Consider the following 22,651-nt stretch of genomic DNA (forward strand, 5'->3'; position numbering starts at 1 on the left):
GTGTGTGTGTGTATGTGTGTGTGTGTGTGTGTATGCATGCTTGCCTGTGTTAGTGTATGTGTGTGTGTGCAAGCATGTGCATGAGTGTGTGAGTTTGTGTTGTATATTGAGGCCCAGAAGTCCTGCGTGGTAGTCCGTCCACTGATAGAGATATGAGTGCATTGTTAAAGCAGAGAGCAGTAGAGCTGTGGAGGGAGCCTATTGCCTGGACACACACACTCCAGTCCACAGTATACACACAGGAAGCAGCAGGTGGAGTACTGGAACAATCTGCCTGTGATTGAGTGTGTGTGTGAGGAGCTCGTGCACACACACTCGCGTCTCTATGGGGAAACACAATCCCTGTCCGCCCCCACAAGTGTCCTTATCCACACTGCCCCCCCCCATGCTGTGTTTTCAGAGCAGGCTCCACTGTAGAGCCAGTGTGGCCAGGAGCAAGGTGAGGGCCGTGGGTAGAGACAGGCAAGCTGGGGGGCACCCTGCACCTCTCACCCTCACCACCGGGGGAGCACGACTTCCTGGGTTACTGCCTACGGGGTTACCATCGCTGGACACCTCTGGTCGACCATCAGTGGCTGGAGGAGAGGGAGAGGGAGAGGGAGAGGGAGAGGGAGAGGGAGAGGGAGAGGGAGAGGGAGAGGGAGAGGGAGAGGGAGAGAACAAGATACGTCAAGTCAAGGTAAGGTAAGGTAAGGTAAGACATACACAGTAGTTTTTAACTTTGTCACTCACCAGCTGTCATTCCTAACCATAGTTGAATGGGAGTGTAATGAGTAATTGAAATGTTCTGTAGGCATATATGCAACCACACAACCCCACACACCTATACAAACATACTGTACATAACCCCATCACATGCACACTTAAACACCACACACACACTGATTGAGGGGTGACTAGCTGTCTAATTTCCAGCACCTAATGATGGAAAGCCCTCAGAATATCATTACAGCCAATCACAGATAAATCAGCCTGATGGGGGGGGGGGGGTTGGGGGCACCAGCCGCCAAGTCCATCCTGGTCACACATACACACACACACACACACACACACACACACACACACACACACACACACACAACCTCGTTACCCAAGGTTCCACTTTCCTGCTGACATCAGCTCATTGTGAGCCAGAGCTTTCTGAATGAAGAGTTCTCTCTCAACTGCCCTAATCCCTCACCTCCATTATTTTCCTTTCTCTAACACTTCCCCTCTTCCTCTTCCTCTCACTCTCAATGTTTGTCCTTTCTCAAGTCTCTCACCTTTCCTTTTTATTCCCTCTCTTTCCATCTCATGTCTTTCCATCCCTCTCAACCCCTCTCCTGATCGCTCCGACGTGCGGGTACCCTGACGAAACTACGTCGGCAAGTACATAAACTGCCTCTACCCTCCGTTCTATTGGCAAATTACAATTACTGGAGAACAAACTGGACGAGCTCCGTTCGTGACTATTCTATCAACGAGACCTGAAGAACTGTCCTATGTTTCACAGAGTCGCGGCTGAACAAGGACATGGATGACATACATCTAGCTGGTTTTTCTATGCATCGGCAGGAAAGAACGTCAGCGTCAGGTAAGCTCAAGGGAGGAGGTGTGTGTCTCTTTGTTAACCGCAGCTGATGCACGATCTCTAATGTTAAGGAAGTCTTGAGGTTCTGCTCGCCTGAGTTAGAATACCTCATGATAAGCTATTTACCATACTATTTACCAAGAGAGTTTCCATCTATCTTTTTCGTAGCTGTCTATTTACCTCCACAAACCGATGCTTGCACTAAGACCACACTAAGGCGGCGCTCCTAGTGGCCGGTGAATTTAACGCAGGAAAACTGAAATCTGTCTTTCCTCATTTCTACCAGCATGTCACGTGTGCAACTAGAGGCAAAAAAAATTCTAGATCACCTTTACTCCACACACAGAAAGGCATACAAAGCTCTCCCTCGCCCTCCATTTGGCAAATCTGACCATAACTCTATCCTTCTGATTCCTCCTTACAAGCAAAAACAGGAAGTACTAGTGACGCGTTCAATACAGAAGTGGTCCAATGACGCGGCTGCTAAGCTACAGGACTGTTTCGCTAGCGCAGACTGGAATATGTTCCGGGACTCATCCGATGGCATTGAGGAGTTTACCACATCAGTCACCGGCTTCATTAATGACTGCATCGATGACATCGTCTCCACAGAGACCATATGTACATATCCCAACCAGTAGCCATGGATTACAGGCAACATCCGCACTGAGCTAAAGGCTAGAGCTGCCGCTTTCAAGGAGTGGGACACTATTCCGGCCGCTTATAAGAAATCCTGCTACGCCCTCCGACGAACCATCAAACAGGCAAAGCTTCAATACAGGACTAAGATCGAATGCTACTTCACCGGCTCTGATGCTCGTCGGATGTGGCAGGGCTTGCAAACTATCATGGATTACAAAGGGAAAACCAGCCGTGAGCTGCCCAGTGATAAGAGCCTACCAGACGAGCTAAATACCTTCTATGCTCGTGTCGAGGCAAGCAATACAGAACCATGCATGAGTGCACCGACTGTGTGATCTCGCTCTCCGTAACCAATGTGAATATGAATTTTAAACAGGTTAACATTCACAAGGCCGCAGGGCCAGACGGATTACCAGGACGCGTACTCAGAACATGCGCTGACCAGCTGGCAAGTGTCTTCACTGACATTTTCAACCTCTCCCTGACCCAGTCTGTAATACCTACATGTTTCAAGCAGACCACCATAGTCCCAAGAACGGCAAGGTAACCTGTCTAAATGACTATCGCCCCGTAGCACTCACATCTGTATCCATGAAATGCTTTGAAAGGCTGGTCATCGCTCACATCAACACCATCATCCCACACACCCTGGACCCACTCCAATTCGCATACCGCCCCAACAGATCCACAGATGATGCAATCTCTAATGCACTCCACACTGCCCTTTCCTACCTGGACAAGAGGAAAATGTGCAAATGCTGTTTATTGAGTACAGCTCAGCGTTCAACACCATAGTGCCCTCCAAGCTCATCACTAAGCTAAGGATTCTGGACTTCCTGACGGGCCACCCCAGGTGGTGAGGGTAGGCAACAACACATCCACCACGCTGACCCTCAACACGGGGGCCCCTCAGGGGTGCATCCTTAATCCCCTCCTGTACTCCCTGTTCACCCTTGACCGCGTGGCCGCGCACGACTCCATCATCATTAAGTTTGCCGACGACACAATGGTGGTAGGCCTGATCACCGATGACGATGAGACAGCCTATAGGGAGGAGGTCAGAGATTTGTCAGAGTGGTGCCAGAACAACAACCTCTCCCTCAGCGTCAGCAAGACAAAGTAGCTGATTGTGGACTACAGGAAACGGAGGGCCGAGCAAACCCCCATTCACATCGACGGAGCTGTAGTGGAGCGGGTCGAGAGCTACAAGTTCCTCGATGTCCACATCACTAAGGATCTATCATGGCCCACTCACACAAACACAGTCGTGAAGAGGGCACGACAATTCCTCTTTCCCCTCAGGAGGCTGAAAAGATTTTGCATGGGCCCTGAGATCCTCAAAAAGTTATACAGCTGAGCCATTGAGAGCATCTTGACTGGCTGCATCACCATTTGGTATGGCAACTGGTTGGCATCCGATCGCAAGGTGCTACAAAGGGTAGAGTGTATAGCCCAGTACATCACTGGGGCCAAGCTCCCTTCCATCCAGGACCTCTATACCAGGCGGTGACAGAGGAAGGCCCTAAAAATTGTCAAAGACTCCAGCCACCCAAGACATAGACCCTTCTCTCTGCTAGCGCACGGCAAGCGGTACCGATACACCAAGTCTGGAACCAACAGGACCCTGAACAGATTCTACCCTAAAGCCATAAGACTGCTAAATAGTTCGTTAAATAGTTAACCAAATAGCTACCCAGACTATTTGCATTGAACCTTTTTGCACTAACTTTTTTGTCTCATAACATACACTCCTGCTACTGTTTATTATCAGTCACTTTATTCCTAATGAAATGTACATATCTACCTCAATTACCTCATACCCCTGTACATCAACTCTGTACTGGTACACCGTGTATATACCCAAGTTATCGTTACTCATTGTGTATCTATTATTACTTTTATTATTATTGTTTTACTTTTCTATTATTTCTCTATTTTCTTTCTCTCTGCATTGTTGGGAAGGGCCCGTAAGTAAGCATTTCACTGTTTGTCTACACCTGTTGTTTACAAGGCATGTGACGAATAAAATGTGATTTGATTTGACTAGGCTATTAAAACCTTAGCATCAGTAGGCTATTAAAACCTTAGCATCTGTAGGCTATTAAAACCTTAGCATCAGTAGGCTATTAAAACCTTAGCATCAGTAGGCTATTAAAACCTTAACATCTGTGGGTTATTAAAACCTTAGCATCAGTAGGCTATTAAAACCTTAGCATCAGTAGGCTATTAAAACCTTAGCATCTGTGGGTTATTAAAACCTTAGCATCTGTATTTTGTTTGTCACAGAAGCTGAGGGTTGGAGAGAGGAGGGAAATGAGGCTAAAGTGCCAATGGTTATTGTTCCCTTTGAACACAATAGACAAAGATAGACAAAGCCATCCCATCACTTCTCCCCAATCAGGCTGCTGTCATTGTTTCTACTAGAATGAATGGGATGCATCTGGTTAGGAGGCTGAAATAGAAGACATTTCAATATCAGCTAATGGCCTGAGCATCTTAAGGTGTTACACATAAAGCTAACTACAAAAACACAGTCATGTTTTTCACAATATTCCATATCCTTCCTCTGTCTCTTTCGCTCCTCCTCTCTCACCACGCTCTCTCTTTCTCTCTACCCCTCTCTCTCCTTCTCTATTGTTCTCTCTATATCTCTTTCTCCTGTCTCTGCTACAGTATCATCTACCTCTCTTTGATCACCTCTGCAAGACGTGGGTTTATCTTTCCCACTCCCCAATCATCAAAAGAAGCACTTCCTTAGCCCTGGATGCTATGTCGGGAGTTTTAATGTACAGTATTGTTTTTCTACACACAGACATTTTTTAATTTTTTAGATATATTAAGTGTTTTTCTCCTGTCTTTGGTCGTCTGACAGTCGACAAACTGGGAATCCTCCAGAACAGTCGTAACATCATGTCACGTCCTGGCCTTGAGAGCCCGGTTTTCTTTAGTTGGTTTGGTCAGGGTGTGAATTTCTATGTGTATGATCTAGATATTGTAGATCTATGTTGGCCGGGTGTGGTTCCCAATCAGAGGCAGCTGTCGATCGTTGTCTCTGATTGGGGATCATACTTAGGTAGCCATGTTGCCTACCTGTTTTGTGGGATCTTGTTTCTGTGTGTTTGGCTTGTTTGATGTTAGCCTTTAGAACTTCACGTTATGTTGCTTTTGTTGTTTTGTTCGGTGTTTATTCAATAAACGAACATGTACGCATACCACGCTGCACCTTGGTCCAATCCTGTATTCAACGAACGTGACAGAAGATCCCACCACCAACGGACCAAGCAGCGTGACCAGGAGGAGCAAACACCCTGGACACAGGTGGGGAAGACGTGGTCTGGGGAGGAGATATTTGCTGGTAAAGGACCCTGGGCGAAGGTAGAAGCCCAGGTAGGAGAGGATCAATGGCGACTCCAACGGTGCCGACCACTAAGGAAGCCCGAGAGGCAACCCCAAGAAAAAATTGTTTTGGGGGGCACACAGGGTGGTTGGCTAAGCAGCAGGAGGCTCGGAGAGACCTGCAGATTAGCACTCTGATAGAAGAAGCAACCACCTTACGGGGGCTGATCGCGAAGATAGAGCAGGAGAGCTCCCTTCAAGAGGAGGCGCTGCAGGAGGCCCTTAAGGAGAAGGTGCTGGCCAGGCAACAAGAGAAGCTGAGAGAGGAATTAACCCTCCAGCAGCAGAGAGTTCAGTCGTTAGAGCAGAGGTTAGCAGAGCCAGCTACCCGCACTCGCTGTAAGGAGCGTGTGTTCATTGTGGAACCAGGTTATGCGGAGATACGCACTGTGTCACCAGTGCGCCTTCACAGCCCAGTGCGTCCTGTGCCAGCGCCCCGCACGTGCCGTGCGAAAGTGGGCATCCAGTCAGGACGGGTTGTGCTAGCTTTACACTCCAGACCTCCAGTACGCCTCCACGGTCCAGTATATCCTGCTCCGGTTCTACGCACTGTGTCACCAGTGCGCCTCCCCATCCCGGTACGGCTCGTGCCTGCTCCTCGCACCAAACCAGTGGTGCGTGTATCCAGTCCTGTACGCCCCGTACCTGCTCCCCGCACCAAACCAGTGGTGCGTGTATCCAGTCCTGTACGGCCCGTACCTGCTCCCCGCACCAAACCAGTGGTGCGTGTATCCAGTCCAGTACGGCCCGTACCTGCTCCCCGCACCAAACCATTGGTGCGTGTCCCCAGTCAGGCACGGCCCGTGCCTGCTCCCCGCACCAAACCAGTGGTGCGTGTCCCCAGCCCGGTACGGCTGGTGCCAGAGCAGTCCGCTCCACCGGTGCCCAGTCCAGCTCCGGTCAGCTGCTCCACTCCAGTGCCAGAGCAGTCCGCTCCACTGGTGCCTAGTCCAGCCCCGGTCAGCTGCTCCAGTCCAGAGCCAGAGCAGTCCGCTCCACCGGGGTCCAGTTCAGCTTCGGTCAGCGGCTCCACTCCAGAACCAGACGTCAACCCCTCTCCAGGGTCGGGGCCTTCCACACCAGGGTCCAGACAGGGCTTAGTGCATCGCGGGGGGATTGCCGGTCCAGGCCCAGACGTCAGCCCCTCTCCAGGGTCGGGGCCTCCCACACCAGGGTCCAGACAGGGCTTGGTGCATTGTGGGAGGACTGAGAGGGGAAGCATCACGCCGAGGTCCCGACCGGACCAGGGGTGCAACGGGGAGGCAGAAAGGGAGAGGACGTCACGCCCGGAGCCTGAGCCGCCACCGAGGCTGAATGCCCACCCGGACCCTCCCCTTGGGGGGGGTACTGTCATGCCCTGGCCTTGAGAGCCCGGTTTTCTTTAGTTGGTTTGGTCAGGGTGTGAATTTCTATGTGTATGATCTAGATATTGTAGATCTATGTTGGCCGGGTGTGGTTCCCAATCAGAGGCAGCTGTCGATCGTTGTCTCTGATTGGGGATCATACTTAGGTAGCCATGTTGCCTACCTGTTTTGTGGGATCTTGTTTCTGTGTGTTTGGCTTGTTTGATGCTAGCCTTTAGAACTTCACGTTACGTTGCTTTTGTTGTTTTGTTCAGTGTTTATTCAATAAACGAACATGTACGCATACCACGCTGCACCTTGGTCCAATCATGTATTCAACGAATGTGACACATCAATATCCAATATCCATCAGTATACAGTAAGTGATGTGAACGGATGAGGAAAACTGCTAACAAGCAGTCAGAAACTAGCTATGACAAGCCCTTAGGAGACACGTTCGACAAGCGTTCTTATTATAGTAGATCAAATACTGTATAACTCACGTTTGAAATATTTTTCTTCATCCATTTTGTGCCTAGTGAGGGTGACCCATTTTGTATTGATAACGTAGCCTACACATTGATCCTATTCGTGTGTGTGTGTGTGTGTGTGTGTATATGTGCAGTGTGCAGAATGTGATGCATTCAGGGACTTTCTCTGAAGTTTTGTCTCAGAAGGACAAAGAGATAGTCAGAGTGTGGTGGATGAAATACATTATTCAGGTAAGGCAATTAGATCAATCACTAAAACTCATATAATAAGATTTCTCTATGGCTTAAATGTGATATATAGGCCCAACGAAGATGGTCGTTGTTGAAGTAACCACAGGGGAGGACTTAGTGATTTGGAGGCACCAGGCAGAGGCCAGACATGAAATGTAACTTAATAAATGTATTACCTTTTAATGTGCCATGAACACAAGGAGTCATGTGGTTTTCATCTGATTGTCAAACAAATCACTTCAAAAAGTAGGTTACCTTCGCACGTTCATCCAAAATAATTCCAGCATCCGAACAGTCCACTGTGCACCCGCCAACTTTCCTTCAATTCGCAAACGGCTGAAACTATCTCACCGGAGAAAGCATCCGAGCCAGCGAAACACCGCCACTCTTTCTTACTATATGTAGCCCATGTATCTGATGCTGTATGACATGCCATAATCTTTTTGGCCAGACAGCATCAGATACATGGGCTACACGTACATGTCCTCTGCCTCAAAGACGATGTCAGTATTATCAGCAGCACCTGTCTTTTTACTAAAGAAATTAGTATTGTCTTCACCTAGAGTCTAAGATAAAAAAAAAAAAAGATGGTCATTCCAAGGATCATTTAGCTATTTGTTTTAGAATTTTAGGACCCCTGTAGGTATTACAAAAAACATACAAAATGTATTTGATGAAACATTGAATTTGGCCTTACTGCTATTAGGCCATAGAAACGCATTGAATAACAGATTCATACATGGATAAATGACCTATTCACTTCAATTAATTTTTTGGCCCAGTAACAGGTTACCTTCAGACGAGTCCCGTGACATTTTTGAGGCCAAACCGCTCAGACGCTACAGACGTTTTCGTGAGAAGATTTTCGGGATGTCTCCTGATCTGACAAACACTTCTGTAGCTTGGCCATCTTCCACCGCAGATGCGGAAGGCCAACATTGGCGGATGTGATGGATTGAGATGCAGCCCATGCAAAAAAAGAGATATCTCTAGCTTAAACAGACACATTTTCATGGGGATAGTTTTATTATTTATTATGCCTTGAGCGGAGCATGGGGAGGCCTCAAGCGGATTATTTTTGAATTTTGTATGCCCAGCTCATGAGGCCCCTTGACGATGTGAGGCCTGAGGCAATTGCCTCTTTTGCCTAATGGTAAGTCCACCAGCGAGTAACCACATACCACTGGGAAATCAATTTGAGGTACAAGGTTATAGTTTAGCATACACATTTAGTGTGTGTGTGTGTGTGTGTGTGCATACGTGTGTGTGTGTGTGTGTGTGTGTGTGTGTGTGTGTGTGTGTGTGCAGCATCCAACCAGAGGAATAGAGTTAGGTGTACTACTGTGTATTCTGTGTGCAAACTTTTCCCATCTTTTCCATCAGGGGTGAGAGACCCCTCAATGTACACATTCCTCTCAGTGGAAAGAACAGTTTCTCTCCTCCTTTCTCTCTCTCCTTTTTCTCTTTCAGAGCATTCATCATTTCATCCCTCTATATGAAACATGCTCAGGTCACTGCGAGGGCAGATTTATACCTGCAGAGCATTGCTAGTTCACACACTCATGTGCAAACGTGATTGCACAAACACACACACACACACGCACGCACACACACATACACACACACACACATATGTACAATTCACACACAAACACGTATGCACGCACGCACACACACACGCACACGCACACATACACAAGCACATTGCCTTCCCAGTCAAGTCATACAAGTGAGGGCATAGCCATGACCCTGGTGCACAAAGAAGTAGTCTAGAGGTTAAAGGCTGGTCTGGTGCTGAAAACAGACAGACCTTCACTCCTCTCTCCATCTCTTTCTCCCTTCATCTCTCTTTTGCTCTCTCTCTCTTCTTTTCCCTCTTCCTCTCTTTCATTCACTCACCCATGTCTCTGTCTTTCTTTCTCCACTTCTACCTCTCTCCCTCACTCTCTCTCTCTTCTGTTCATTCTCTCCTTCAGCTGAGCTCCACAACTAAAGCCTCTTAGGGGGCTTCTGTCTGAGAAAGGCTGAGGGAGGAAATTGTGAATTCCTCTTGAAGTAGTGGATGTTTGATTTGAGTTGCCAAACGTCGCTTCAGGAGAACATGTGTGGAATATGAGAGATACAACACATTAATATCAAAAGGAGAAAAGTAAACTATAACAACTTTGAGGTATAAGAGGTAATCATGAATGTATTATGAGTTATTGTAACCCCAGGGATGAACGTGTCAGGTATAAGCTCAGTAAAAACAAAACAGACTATATTAATGCTATGGAGAGAGGGAGATAAAGAGATAGAGGGTTAGCCTGATAGAGGTCACGTGTGGCTCAGTTGGTAGAGCGTGACGCTTGCAACGCCAGGGTTGTGGGTTCGATTCTCACGGGGGACCAGTACGTAAAATGAAGAAAACGTATGCAATCACTAAGTCGCTCTGGGTAAGAGTGTCTTGATAAATGACTAAAATATAAAAGAGAGGAATTGTTGAATTGTAAAACCTTGTTGCTTTGGCAACACAAGTATCTTTGTTATGCCAATAAAGCATTTTAAATTAAATGTAATTGAAAGAGAGAGCTGCGCGAGAGCAAGTGCGCATGAGCGAGCGAGCGAGCGAGAGAGAGTGAGAGAGAGAGAGAGAGAGCGAGAGAGAGAGAGAGAGATGATAATCAAATGGGATGCTATGGTTATCTTAAGAGGCTAACAGATAGGGCAGGACTCAGCTGGCTCATCTGTCTCGCTCTAAAATCCTTCTAACGAGGATGGAGAGAGGGAGGAAGAGAGAGATAGAGGGAGAGAGGGATGGTTGGAGAGGAGGAGTGGAGACCAGGACACCTTGCTAAGATTCAATCTGGCGTTTCAGCAGGGGGCTGAATAAATGCATCATCACTAGTCTGCCACTGGGCAGAGATATTCATTTTTTATTTTCACCAACAAGAACCACCCCATCCCATACCATTATGGCTGTGTTTACACAGGCAGCTCAATTCTGATCTTTTTTTCCACTAATTGGTCTTTTGACCAATCACATCAGATCTTTTCACATCAGATCTTTTTCAGAGCAGATCTGATTGGTCAATTTGTAAAAAAATATATCAGAATTGGGTTGCCTGTGTAAACGCAGCCTAAGAGGACCGAGACATCGTTAGGCTGCGTTTACACAGGTAGCCCAATTCAGGTATTTTGCCAATTATTTGCATATCTGATACCTATCTGAGCTTTTCCCAAAAAATTTAAACAGCAAAAAAAAATCTGATTCATACCATATGTGGATCTGAATCCTGATACAAACCCGATCCCTCATATGCAACCTCAGTCTGGACGCTCGGAATATACAGTGGGGAAAAAAAGTATTTAGTCAGCCACCAATTGTGCAAGTTCTCCCACTTAAAAAGATGAGAGAGGCCTGTAATTTTCATCATAGGTACACGTCAACTATGACAGACAAAATGAGAAAAAAAAATCCAGAAAATCACATTGTACGATTTTTTATGAATTTATTTGCAAATTATGGTGGAAAATAAGTATTTGGTCAATAACAAAAAGTTTCTCAATACTTTGTTATATACCCTTTGTTGGCAATGACACAGGTCAAACGTTTTCTGTAAGTCTTCACAAGGTTTTCACACACTGTTGCTGGTATTTTGGCGCATTCCTCCATGCAGATCTCCTCTAGAGCAGTGATGTTTTGGGGCTGTCGCTGGGCAACACAGACTTTCAACTCCCTCCAAAGATTTTCTATGGGGTTGAGATCTGGAGACTGGCTAGGCCACTCCAGGACCTTGAAATGCTTCTTACGAAGCCACTCCTTCGTTGCCCGGGCGGTGTGTTTGGGATCATTGTCATGCTGAAAGACCCAGCCACGTTTCATCTTCAATGCCCTTGGTGATGGAAGGAGGTTTTCACTCAAACTCTCACGATACATGGCCCCATTCATTCTTTCCTTTACACGGATCAGTCATCCTGGTCCCTTTGCAGAAAAACAGCCCCAAAGCATGATGTTTCCACCCCCATGCTTCACAGTAGGTATGGTGTTCTTTGGATGCAACTCAGCATTCTTTGTCCTCCAAACACGACAAGTTGAGTTTTTACCAAAAAGTTCTATTTTGGTTTCATCTGACCATATGACATTCTCCCAATCCTCTTCTGGATCATCCAAATGCACTCTAGCAAACTTCAGACGGGCCTGGACATGTACTGGCTTAAACAGGGGACACGTCTGGCACTGCAGGATTTGAGTCCCTGGCGGCGTAGTGTGTTACTGATGGTAGGCTTTGTTACTTTGGTCCCAGCTCTCTGCAGGTCATTCACTTGGTCCCCCGTGTGGTTCTGGGATTTTGCTCACCGTTCTTGTGATCATTTTGACCCCACGGGGTGAGATCTTGCGTGGAGCCCCAGATCGAGGGAGATTATCTGTGGTCTTGTATGTCTTCCATTTCCTAATAATTGCTCCCACAGTTGATTTCTTCAAACCAAGCTGCTTACCTATTGCAGATTCAGTCTTCCCAGCCTGGTGCAGGTCTACAATTTTGTTTCTGGTGTCCTTTGACAGCTCTTTGGTCTTGGCCATAGTGGAGTTTGGAGTGTGACTGTTTGAGGTTGTGGACAGCTGTCTTTTATACTGATAACAAGTTCAAACAGGTGCCATTAATACAGGTAACGAGTGGAGGACAGAGGAGCCTCTTAAAGAAGAAGTTACAGGTCTGTGAGAGCCAGAAATCTTGCTTGTTTGTAGGTGACCAAATACTTATTTTCCACCATAATTTGCAAATAAATTCATAAAAAATCGTACAATGTGATTTTCTGGATTTTCTTTCCTCAATTTGTCTGTCATAGTTGACGTGTACCTATGATGAAAATTACAGGCCTCTCTCATCTTTTTAAGTGGGAGAACTTGCACAATTGGTGGCTGACTAAATACTTTTTTTCCCCACTGTATATTTTTTCCTCTGAAGTGTTTTTCATGCACATGACATTTGTCCCACTCCTCTTTGCAGATCTTCTCCAAGTCATTAAGGTTTCGAGCCTGACGTTTGGCAACTCGAACCTTCAGCTCCCTCCACAGATTTCCTATGGGATTAAGGTCTGGAGACTGGCTAGGCCACTCCAGGACCTTAATGTGCTTCTTCTTGAGCCACTCCTTTGTTGCCTTGGCCGTGTGTTTTGGGTCATTGTCATACTGGAATACCCATTCACGACCCATTTTCAATGCCCTGGCTGAGGGAAGGAGGATCTCACCCAAGATTTGATGGTACATGGCGCCGTCCATCGTCCCTTTGATGCAGTGAAGTTGTCCTATCCCCTTAGCAGAAAAACACCCCCAAAGCATAATGTTTCCACCTCCATGTTTGACGGTGGGGATGGTGTTCTTGGGGTCATAGGCAGCATTCCTCCTCCTCCAAACACGGCGAGTTGAGTTGATGCCAAAGGGCTCCATTTTGGTCTCATCTGACCACAACACTTTCACCCAGTTCTCCTCTGAATCATTCAGATGTTCATTGGCAAACTTCAGACGGCCCTGTATATGTGCTTTCTTGAGCAGGGGGACCTTGCGGGCGCTGCAGGATTTCAGTCCTTCACAGCGTAGTGTGTTACCAATTGTTTTCTTGGTGACTATGGTCCCAGCTGCCTTGAGATCATTGACAAGATCCTCCCGTGTAGTTCTGGGCTGATTCCTCACCGTTCTCATGATCATTGCAACTCCACGAGGTGAGATCTTGCATGGAGCCCCAGGCCGAGGGAGATTGACAGTTATTTTGTGTTTCTTCCATTTGCGAATAATCGCACCAACTGTTGTCACCTTCTCACCAAGCTGCTTGGCGATGGTCTTGTAGCCCATTCCAGCCTTGTGTAGGTCTACAATCTTGTCCCTGACATCCTTGGAGAGCTCTTTGGTCTTGGCCATGGTGGAGAGTTTGGAATCTGATTGATTGATTGCTTCTGTGGACAGGTGTCTTTTATACAGGTAACAAGCTGAGATTAGGAGCACTCCCTTTAAAGAGTGTGCTCCTAATCTCAGCTCGTTACCTGTATAAAAGACATATGGGAGCCAGAAATCTTTCTGATTGAGAGGGGGTCAAATACTTTTTTCCCTCATTAAAATGCAAATCAATTTATAACATTATTGACATGCGTTTTTCTGGATTTTTTTGTTGTTATTCTGTCTCTCACTGTTCAAATAAACCTACCATTAAAATTATAGACTGATAATTTATTTGTCAGTGGGCAAACTTACAAATTCAGCAGGGGATCAAATACTTTTTTCCCTCACTGTACACTTGTTTACCAGGGGGCAGAGCTACCGACATAAAGGCTCATCTGAAAATGGTGCTGGCTGAGGCTAAAACTGGCGAGTGTAGAGAGTATAGGGATATTGTTATGCACGTTGCCACCAACGATGTTAGGATGAAACAGTCAGAGGTCACCAAGCGCAACATAGCTCCAGAAAGACGTGTCGGCATTGAGTAATTGTCTCTGGCCCCCTCCCAGTTAGGGGGAGTGATGAGCTCTACAGCAGAGTCTCACATCTCAATTGCTGGTTGAAAGTGTTTTCTGCCCCTCCCAAAAGATTGAATTTGTAGATAATTGGCCCTCTTTCTGGGACTCACCCACAAACAGGACCAAGCCTGGCCTGCTGAGGAGTGACGGACTCCGTCCTAGCTGGAGGGGTGTGCTTATCTATCAACATAGAAAGGGCTCTAAATTCTCTAGCTCCACAATGAGATATGGTGCAGGACAGGCAGCAGGCTGTTAGCCAGCCTGCCAGCCTGCCAGCTTAGTGGAGTCTGCCAATAGCACAGTCAGTGTAGTCAGCTTAGTTTTCCCCAATGAGACCGTGTCTGTGCCTCGATCTAGGTTGGGAAAATCTAAAAATGTCGGTGTTCGCCTTAGCAATCTCATTGGAACAAAGACCTCCTTCATCCCTGTCATTTTTTAAAGAGACTGTGATAATACCTCACAACTCAAAATAGGACTACTTAATATTAGATCCCTCACTTCCAAGGCAGTCATAGTCAATGAACTAACCACTGATCATAAACTTGATGTGATTGGCCTGACTGAAACATGGCTTAAGCCTGATTAATTTACTGAGTTAAATGAAGCCTCTCCTCCTGGTTACACTAGTGACCATATCCTGTGCGCATACTGCAAAGGCAGAGGTGCTGCAAAACATTTTGGACAGCAAATCTCAATTTATGAAAAAAAAAGTGTTTTTTCGTCTTTTGAGGTTCTAGTCATGAAATCTATGCAGCCTACCCAATCCCTTTTTTATAGCTACTGTTTATATGCCTCCTTGGCCGTATACAGCGTTCCTCACTGAGTTCCCTGAATTCCTATCAGACCTTGTAGTCATGTCAGATAATATTCTAATTTTTGGTGACTTCAATATTCACATGGAGAAGTCCATAGACCCACTCCAAAAGGCTTTCGGAGCCATCATCGACTCTGTGGGTTTTATCCAACATGTATTGGGACCTACACATTGCCACAATCATACCCTGGATTTAGTTTTGTCCTGTGGAATAGATATTGTGGATCTACAGTGAGGGAAAAAAGTATTTGATCCCCTGCTGATTTTGTACATTTGCCCACTGATAAAGAAATGATCAGTCTATAATTTTAATGGTAGGTTTATTTGAACAGTGAGAGACAGAATAACAACAAAAAAATCCAGAAAAACGCATGTCAAAAATGTTATAAATTGATTTGCATTTTAATGAGGGAAATAAGTATTTGACCCCCTCTAAATCAGAAAGATTTCTGACTCCCAGGTGTCTTTCATACAGGTAATGAGCTGAGATTAGGAGCACACTCTTAAAGAGAGTGCTCCTAATCTCAGTTTGTTACCTGTATAAAAGATACCTGTCCACAGAAGCAATCAATCAATCAGATTCCAAACTCTCCACCATGGCCAAGACCAAAGAGCTCTCCAAGGATGTCAGGGACAGGATTGTAGACCTACACAAGGCTGGAATGGGCTACAAGACCATCGCCAAGCAGCTTGGTGAGAAGGTAACAACAGTTGGTGCGATTATTCGCAAATGGAAGAAACACAAAAGAACTGTCAATCTCCCTCGGTTTGGGGCTCCATGCAAGATCTCACCTCGTGGAGTTGCAATGATCATGAGAACGGTGAGGAATCAGCCCAGAACTACACGGGAGGACCTTGTCAATGATCTCAAGGCAGCTGGGACCATAGTCACCAAGAAAACAATTGGTAACACACTACGCCGTGAAGGACAGAAATCCTGCAGCGCCCGCAAGGTCCCCCTGCTCAAGAAAGCACATATACATGCCCGTCTGAAGTTTGCCAATGAACATCTGAATGATTCAGAGGAGAACTGGGTGAAAGTGTTGTGGTCAGATGAGACCAAAATCGAGCTCTTTGGCATCAACTCAACTCGCCGTGTTTGGAGGAGGAGGAATGCTGCCTATGACCCCAAGAACACCATCCCCACCGTCAAACATGGAGGTGGGAAACATTATGCTTTGGGGGTGTTTTTCTGCTAAGGGGACAGGACAACTTCACCGCATCAAAGGGACGATGGACGGGGCCATGTACCGTCAAATCTTGGGTGAGAACCTCCTTCCCTCAGCCAGGGCATTGAAAATGGGTCGTGGATGGGTGTTCCAGCATGACAATGACCCAAAACACACAGCCAAGGCAACAAAGGAGTGGCTCAAGAAGAAGCACATTAAGGTCCTGGAGTGGCCTAGCCAGTCTCCAGACCCTAATCCCATAGAAAATCTGTGGAGGGAGCTGAAGGTTTGAGTTGCCAAACGTCAGCCTCGAAACCTTAATGACTTGGAGAAGATCTGCAAAGAGGAGTGGGACAAAATCCCTCCTGAGATGTGTGCAAACCTGGTGGCCAACTACAAGAAACGTCTGACCTCTGTGATTGCCAACAAGGGTTTTGCCACCAAGTACTAAGTCATGTTTTGCAGAGGGGGTCAAATACTTATTTCCCTCATTAAAATGCAAATCAATTTATAAAATTTCTAACATACGTTTTTCTGGATTATTTTGTTGTTATTCTGTCTCTCACTGTTCAAATAAACCTACCATTACAATCTTTGTCAGTGGGCAAACGTACAAAATCAGCAGGGGATCAAATACTTTTTTCCCTCACTGTAAATGTTTTTCCTCATAATTCAGGACTATCGGACCACCATCTTATTACTTTTGCAATCACACAAATAATTTGCTTAGACCCCAACCAAGGATGATCAAAGCTGCGCTATAAATCCTTGAACAACCCAAATATTCCTTGATGCCCTTCCAGACTCCCTCCACCTACCAAACAAACGTCCGAGTACAAAAATCAGTTAACCGAGGATCTAAACTTAACATTGCGTAATACCCTAGATCCAGTCACACTGCTAAAAACAAAAAAATGTGTCACAAGAAACTAGCTTCCTGCTATACAGAAAATACCAGAGCCATGAAGCAAGCTTCCAGAAAATTGGAACGGAAATGGCGCTCCACCAAATTGGAAGTCTTCTGACTAGCTTGGAAAGAGTACCGTACAATGTCGAAAAGCCCTCACTGCTGCCCGATCAGCCTATTTTTTCAACCTGATTGAGGTTAATAAAAACAATCCAACATTTATTTTTGAAACTGTCGCAAAGCTAACTAAAAAACAGCATTCCTCAAGTGAGGTTGGCCTTCACTTCAGAAGTGATGAATTCATTAACTTCTTTGACGAAAATATCATGATCATTAGAAAACAAATTACGGACTCCTCCTTGAATATGTCTATTTCTCCAAAATTCTGTTGTCCTGAGTCTGTCTGCACAGAACTGCCAGGACCTCGGATAAATGGAAACACTCAAGTTTTTTAATCCTGTATTGTCACGCCCTGACTCTAGGGACTTGTATTTGTTGAGTCAGGGTGTGTATTTTCTGTGTTGGGTTTGTCTATGTTAGATTCTAGTATGTCTAGATCTATGTTGGCCTGTGTGGTTCCCAATCAGAGGCAGCTGTCGCTCGTTGTCTCTGATTGGGGACCATACTTAGGCAGCCTTTTGGCACGTATTAGTTGTGGGATCTTGTTCCGTGTGAGGTATGTTATTTGTCTACCTTGGACTTTACGTTTCGTTTGTTGTTTTGTCATGTGTTTAGTCATTAATAAATATGAATGCATATCACGCTGCGCCTTGGTCCTTCTCGTCCGTAAACGATCGTGACATGTATCTCTCAAAACATTCACGAAAAACAGTAATGGCCTCTAAACCTTCCAGCTGTCTACTGGACCATATTCCAACTAAACTACTGAAAGAGCTAATTCCTGTGCTTGGCTCTCCTATGTTGAACATAATAAACTACTACCTATCCTCTGGATGTGTACCAAACTCACTAAAAGTGGCAGTAATAAAGCCTTTCCTAAAAAAGCCAAACCTTGACCCGGAAAATCGTCCTATATCGAATCTCCCATTCCTCTCAATTATTTTTGAAAAAGCTGTTGCTCAGCAAACTCTGGTTTTAGACCCCATCATAGTATTAAGACTGCTCTCGTGAAGGTGGTAAATTACCTTTTAATGGCATCAGACCAAGGCTCTGCGTCTATCCTAGTGCTACTAGATCTTAGTGCCGCTTTCGACACCATCGATCACCACATTATTTTGGAAAGATTGGAAACCGTAATTGGTTCCTGCCTGGTTTAGATCCTATCTGCTGGAAAGGTATCAGTTCGTCTCTGTGGATGGTTTGTCCTCTGACAAATCAATGGTACATTTTGCTGTTCTTCAAGGTTCCATCTAGGACCACTATTGTTTTCACTATATATGCTACCTCTTGGTGATGTCATTCGGAAACACAATGTCAACTTTCACTGCTATGCACACAGCTGTACATTTCGATAAAACATGGCGAAACCCCAAAATTGCCTATCCTGGAAGCCGGTGTTTCAGACATAAGGAAGTGGATGCCATCATTTTTTAAACTTTTAAACTCAGGCAAAACAGAGATGCTAGTTCTAGGTCCCAAGAAACAAAGAGATCTGCTGTCAGATCTGAAAATGAATCTCGATGGCTGTACAGTCGTCTGAAATAAAATTGTGAAGGAACTCGGCGTTACTCCTTCGACGAACTTATAAAAAATATTTCAATAGCAGTCTTTTTTCATCTTCGACATTGCAAAAATATTTTTGTCCAAATTTGACGCAGAAAAGCTAATCCATGCTTTTGTCACTTCAAGATTAGACTACTGCAATGCTCTACTCTCCGGCTACCCGGATAAGGCACTAAATAAACTTCAGCTAGTGCTAAATACGGCTGCTAGAATTTCGACTAGAACCCCCAGTGCTAGCCTCCCTACACTGGCTTCTTGTTAAGGCTAGGGCTAATTTCAGCATTTTACTGCTAACCTACAAAGCAGTACATGGACTTGCTCCTACCTATCTCGTCAATTTGGTTCTGCTGTACATACCTACACGTACGCTACGGTCACAAGACGCAGGCCTCCTTTTTGTTCCTAGAATTTCTAAGCTTCAACCTTTAGGTCTTTACTGAAGACTCATCTCTTCAGTAGGTCCTATGATTGACCTCCACTGGAATTCTCTGCCTCTGACCCTATTACAGGGACTGAGTCACTGGCTTGCTAGCGCTCTTCCATCCTTCTGGCCCAGGGGTGCGAAGGCGAATGGCAAGGCACTGGAGTGACGAACCATCCTTGCTGTCTCTGCCTGGCCGGCTCCCCTATCTCCACTGGGATTATTTGCCTCTGACCCTATTACGGGGGCTGAGTCACAGGCTTGCTCACACTCTTCCGTCCTTCCTGTCCTCGGGCTCGTGCGGTGGGGAGATCTTCGTGGGCTATACTCGGTCTTGTCTCAGGGTAGTAAGTTAGTGGCCTGTTGATATCCCTTTAGTGGTGGGGGGGCTGTGCTTTGCCAAAGTGGGTGGGGTTATATCCTGCCTGGTTGTCCCTATTCGGTGGTAACTTTGGACGAGGCCACAGTCTCCCCTGACTATGAAAAGCCAACTGACATTAACTCCTGAGGTGCTGACCTCTTGCACCCTCTACAACCACTGTGATTATTATTTGACCCTTCTGGTCTTCTATGTAGGTTTGAACATCTTGGAGAGCGATCTGGCCTTAATGGCCATGTACTCTTATAATCTCCACCCGGCACAGACAGAAGAGGACTGGCCACCCCTCAGAGTCTGGTTCCTCTCTAGGTTTCTTCCTAGGTTCCTGCCTTTCTAGGGATTTTGTCCTAGCCACCCTGCCTCTACATCTGCATTGCTTGCTCTCTGGGGTTTTAGGCACGGTTTCTGTATAAGCACTTTGTGACAACTGCTGTTGGTATCTTATGTTATGTATCTTAAGTGTGTTGTGACCCATGTAAAATGCACTTTAAATAAACCTGACTTAATTTACAGCACATAAGACTGATACAAGATCTACCTTATGATAGACTAGCAAATTAATATCAATACATTACCATCATAGATACATTACCACCATCATATCAACATTATAACACCAATGCCTGACAATACAAGTAATCATATCTGTTGGAAGCAAATGGCTAACAGTGCTTTTGCGCTACGTTGAATCGGATTAGAATCCCTAGAACGCCGTGAAGGGATATATAGCGTCATTCTAGGTATAAGAGCTGTGAAGGGTTCTAGGTATAGGTGCTAATGTGGGGGCTATTATACTAAGTGCTATAGAACATGTGTTGCGATATATATATATATATATTTATATTTATATTTATTTATTAAATTTTTTATTTAACCTTTATTTAACCAGGTAAGCCAGTTGAGAACAAGTTCTCATTTACAACTGCGACCTGGCCAAGATAAAGCAAAGCAGTGCGATGAAAACAACAACACAGAGTTACATATGGGGTAAACAAAACATAAAGTCAAAAATACAAACAGAAAATATATATACAGTGTGTGCGAATGTAGTAAGTTATGGAGGTAAGGCAATAAATAGGCCATAGTGCAAAATAGTTACAATTTCGTATTAACACTGGAATGATAGATATGCAAAAGATGATGTGCAAATAGAGATACTGGGGTGCAAATTATCAAAATAAATAACAATATGGAGATGAGGTAGTTGGGTGGGCTAATTTCAGATGGGCTGTGTACAGGTGCAGTGATCGGTAAGCTGCTCTGACAACTGTCGCTTAAAGTTAGTGAGGGAGATAAGAGTCTCCAGCTTCAGAGATTTTTGCAGTTCGTTCCAGTCATTGGCAGCAGAGAACTGGAAGGAATGGCGGCCAAAGGAGGTGTTGGCTTTGGGGATGACCAGTGAGATATACCTGCTGGAGCGCAGACTATGGGTGGGTGTTGCTATGGTGACCAGTGAGCTAAGGTAAGATGGGGATTTGCCTAGCAGTGATTTATAGATGACCTGGAGCCAGTGGGTTTAGCGACGAATATGTAGTGAGGGCCAGCCAACAAGAGCGTACAGGTCACAATGGTGGGTAGTATATGGGGCTTTGGTGACAAAACGGATGGCACTGTGATAGACCACATCCAATTTGCTGAGTAGAGTGTTGGAGGCTATTTTGTAAATGACATCGCCGAAGTCAAGGATCGGTAGGATAGTCAGTTTTACGAGGGCATGTTTGGCAGCATGAGTGAAGGAGGCTTTGTTGCGAAATAGGAAGCCGATTCTAGATCTAACTTTTGATTGGAGATGCTTAATGTGAGTCTGGAAGGAGAGTTTACAGTCTAACCAGACACCTAGGTATTTGTAGTTGTCCACATACTCTAGGTCAGACCCGCCGAGAGTAGTGATTCTAGTCGGGTGGGCGGGTGCAAGCAGCGTTTGGTTGAAGAGCATGCATTTAGTTTTACTAGTGTTTAAGAACAGTTGGAGGCTACGGAAGGAGTGTTGTATGGCGTTGAAGCTCGTTTGGAGGTTTGTTAACACAGTGTCCAATGAAGGGCCAGATGTATACAAAATGGTGTCGTCCGCATAGAGGTGGATCCGAGCTTCACCAGCAGTAAGAGCAACATCATTGATATACACAGAGAATAGTCGGCCCGAGAATTAAACCCTGTGGCACCCCCATATATATATAAAGAGAGAGAGAGAGAGAGAGAGAGAGAGAGAGAGAGAGAGAGAGAGAGAGAGAGAGAGAGAGAGAGAGAGAGAGAAATAGAGGAGGAGGCAGGCTGTGGTGTCATCTGTCCAGAGATGGAGTGGTAGTCCCAGGAGATCTGTCATCCTCCGCTCAAGGCCGAGCCAGGACAGTCACACAGAGCTCAACGTCAGGGGTGATGAGGCTGGGAGGACTGTGTGTGTGTGTGTATATATGTGTGCCCCTGTGTGTGTGTGTGTGTGCGTGCGAGCGTCTGTGTGTGTGTGTGGAGGATGGGTGGTGGCAGTGTTCATTTGTCACCAGGCATGGTGGGGGGGTACAATGCTAGTTTGTCAGCAGGTGTCTCAGGGCCTCAAGGCTAGAGGCATCAAACACTTACTGTTCTGTTCTGTTGTGGTCCAAACCAACCTATAGTCACTGACACAGACTTGTGAGCATACACACACACACCAGTGCCATCAGCTATAATGGTTGCATAACAAGCCACTTGTATACCTATCAATAGGGGCAGGATACATTCAATGTAGGCCTATTTACTTGGAATGCTAAGGTCTTTATGGATACATTCTTCAGACCCACTCCTCAAGCTGAGTTTACACAGGCAGCCCAATTCTGATCTTTTGCCCAATTATTGGCAAAAGACCAATTAGTGAAATAAATATCAGAATTGGGCTGCTTGTGTAAACTCAGCCTTAAAGCTCCTCTTAAAGCAGTTGAGTATCTAACAGAGGAGGCTGGTGGGAGGAGCTATACGAGGACGGGTTCATTGTAATCCTGCTATAGCTCCTCCCACCACCCTCTTCCGGTATCTAAAGCCTTTTGTGGAAGATCTAATTTCTAGCCAAGGCCACATCTTACCTTAATGGACAGGAAGGATGCTTCTCTTCTCCCCTGACTGAGTCCTCCACATCTGAA

At 45.7% G+C, this 22,651-nt stretch overlaps 1 protein-coding gene across 2 annotated transcripts in view; it reads right to left on the minus strand.

The window, feature by feature from the left end:
* Nucleotides 1-389: 389 nt before the first annotated feature.
* LOC121580858 (glypican-5-like) overlaps nucleotides 390-22,651 on the minus strand; it is a 242,452-nt gene continuing 220,190 nt past the window's right edge. For both annotated transcript variants that reach the window (XM_041895964.1, XM_041895962.1), the window contains one exon: nucleotides 390-575. In XM_041895964.1, coding sequence (XP_041751898.1) covers nucleotides 397-575 — 179 coding nt within the window. In that variant the 3' untranslated portion in view covers nucleotides 390-396. The remainder of the gene's footprint in view (nucleotides 576-22,651) is intronic.

This window comes from Coregonus clupeaformis, chromosome 14, assembly GCF_020615455.1.
Source record: "Coregonus clupeaformis isolate EN_2021a chromosome 14, ASM2061545v1, whole genome shotgun sequence".
Lineage (NCBI taxonomy): Eukaryota > Metazoa > Chordata > Actinopteri > Salmoniformes > Salmonidae > Coregonus > Coregonus clupeaformis.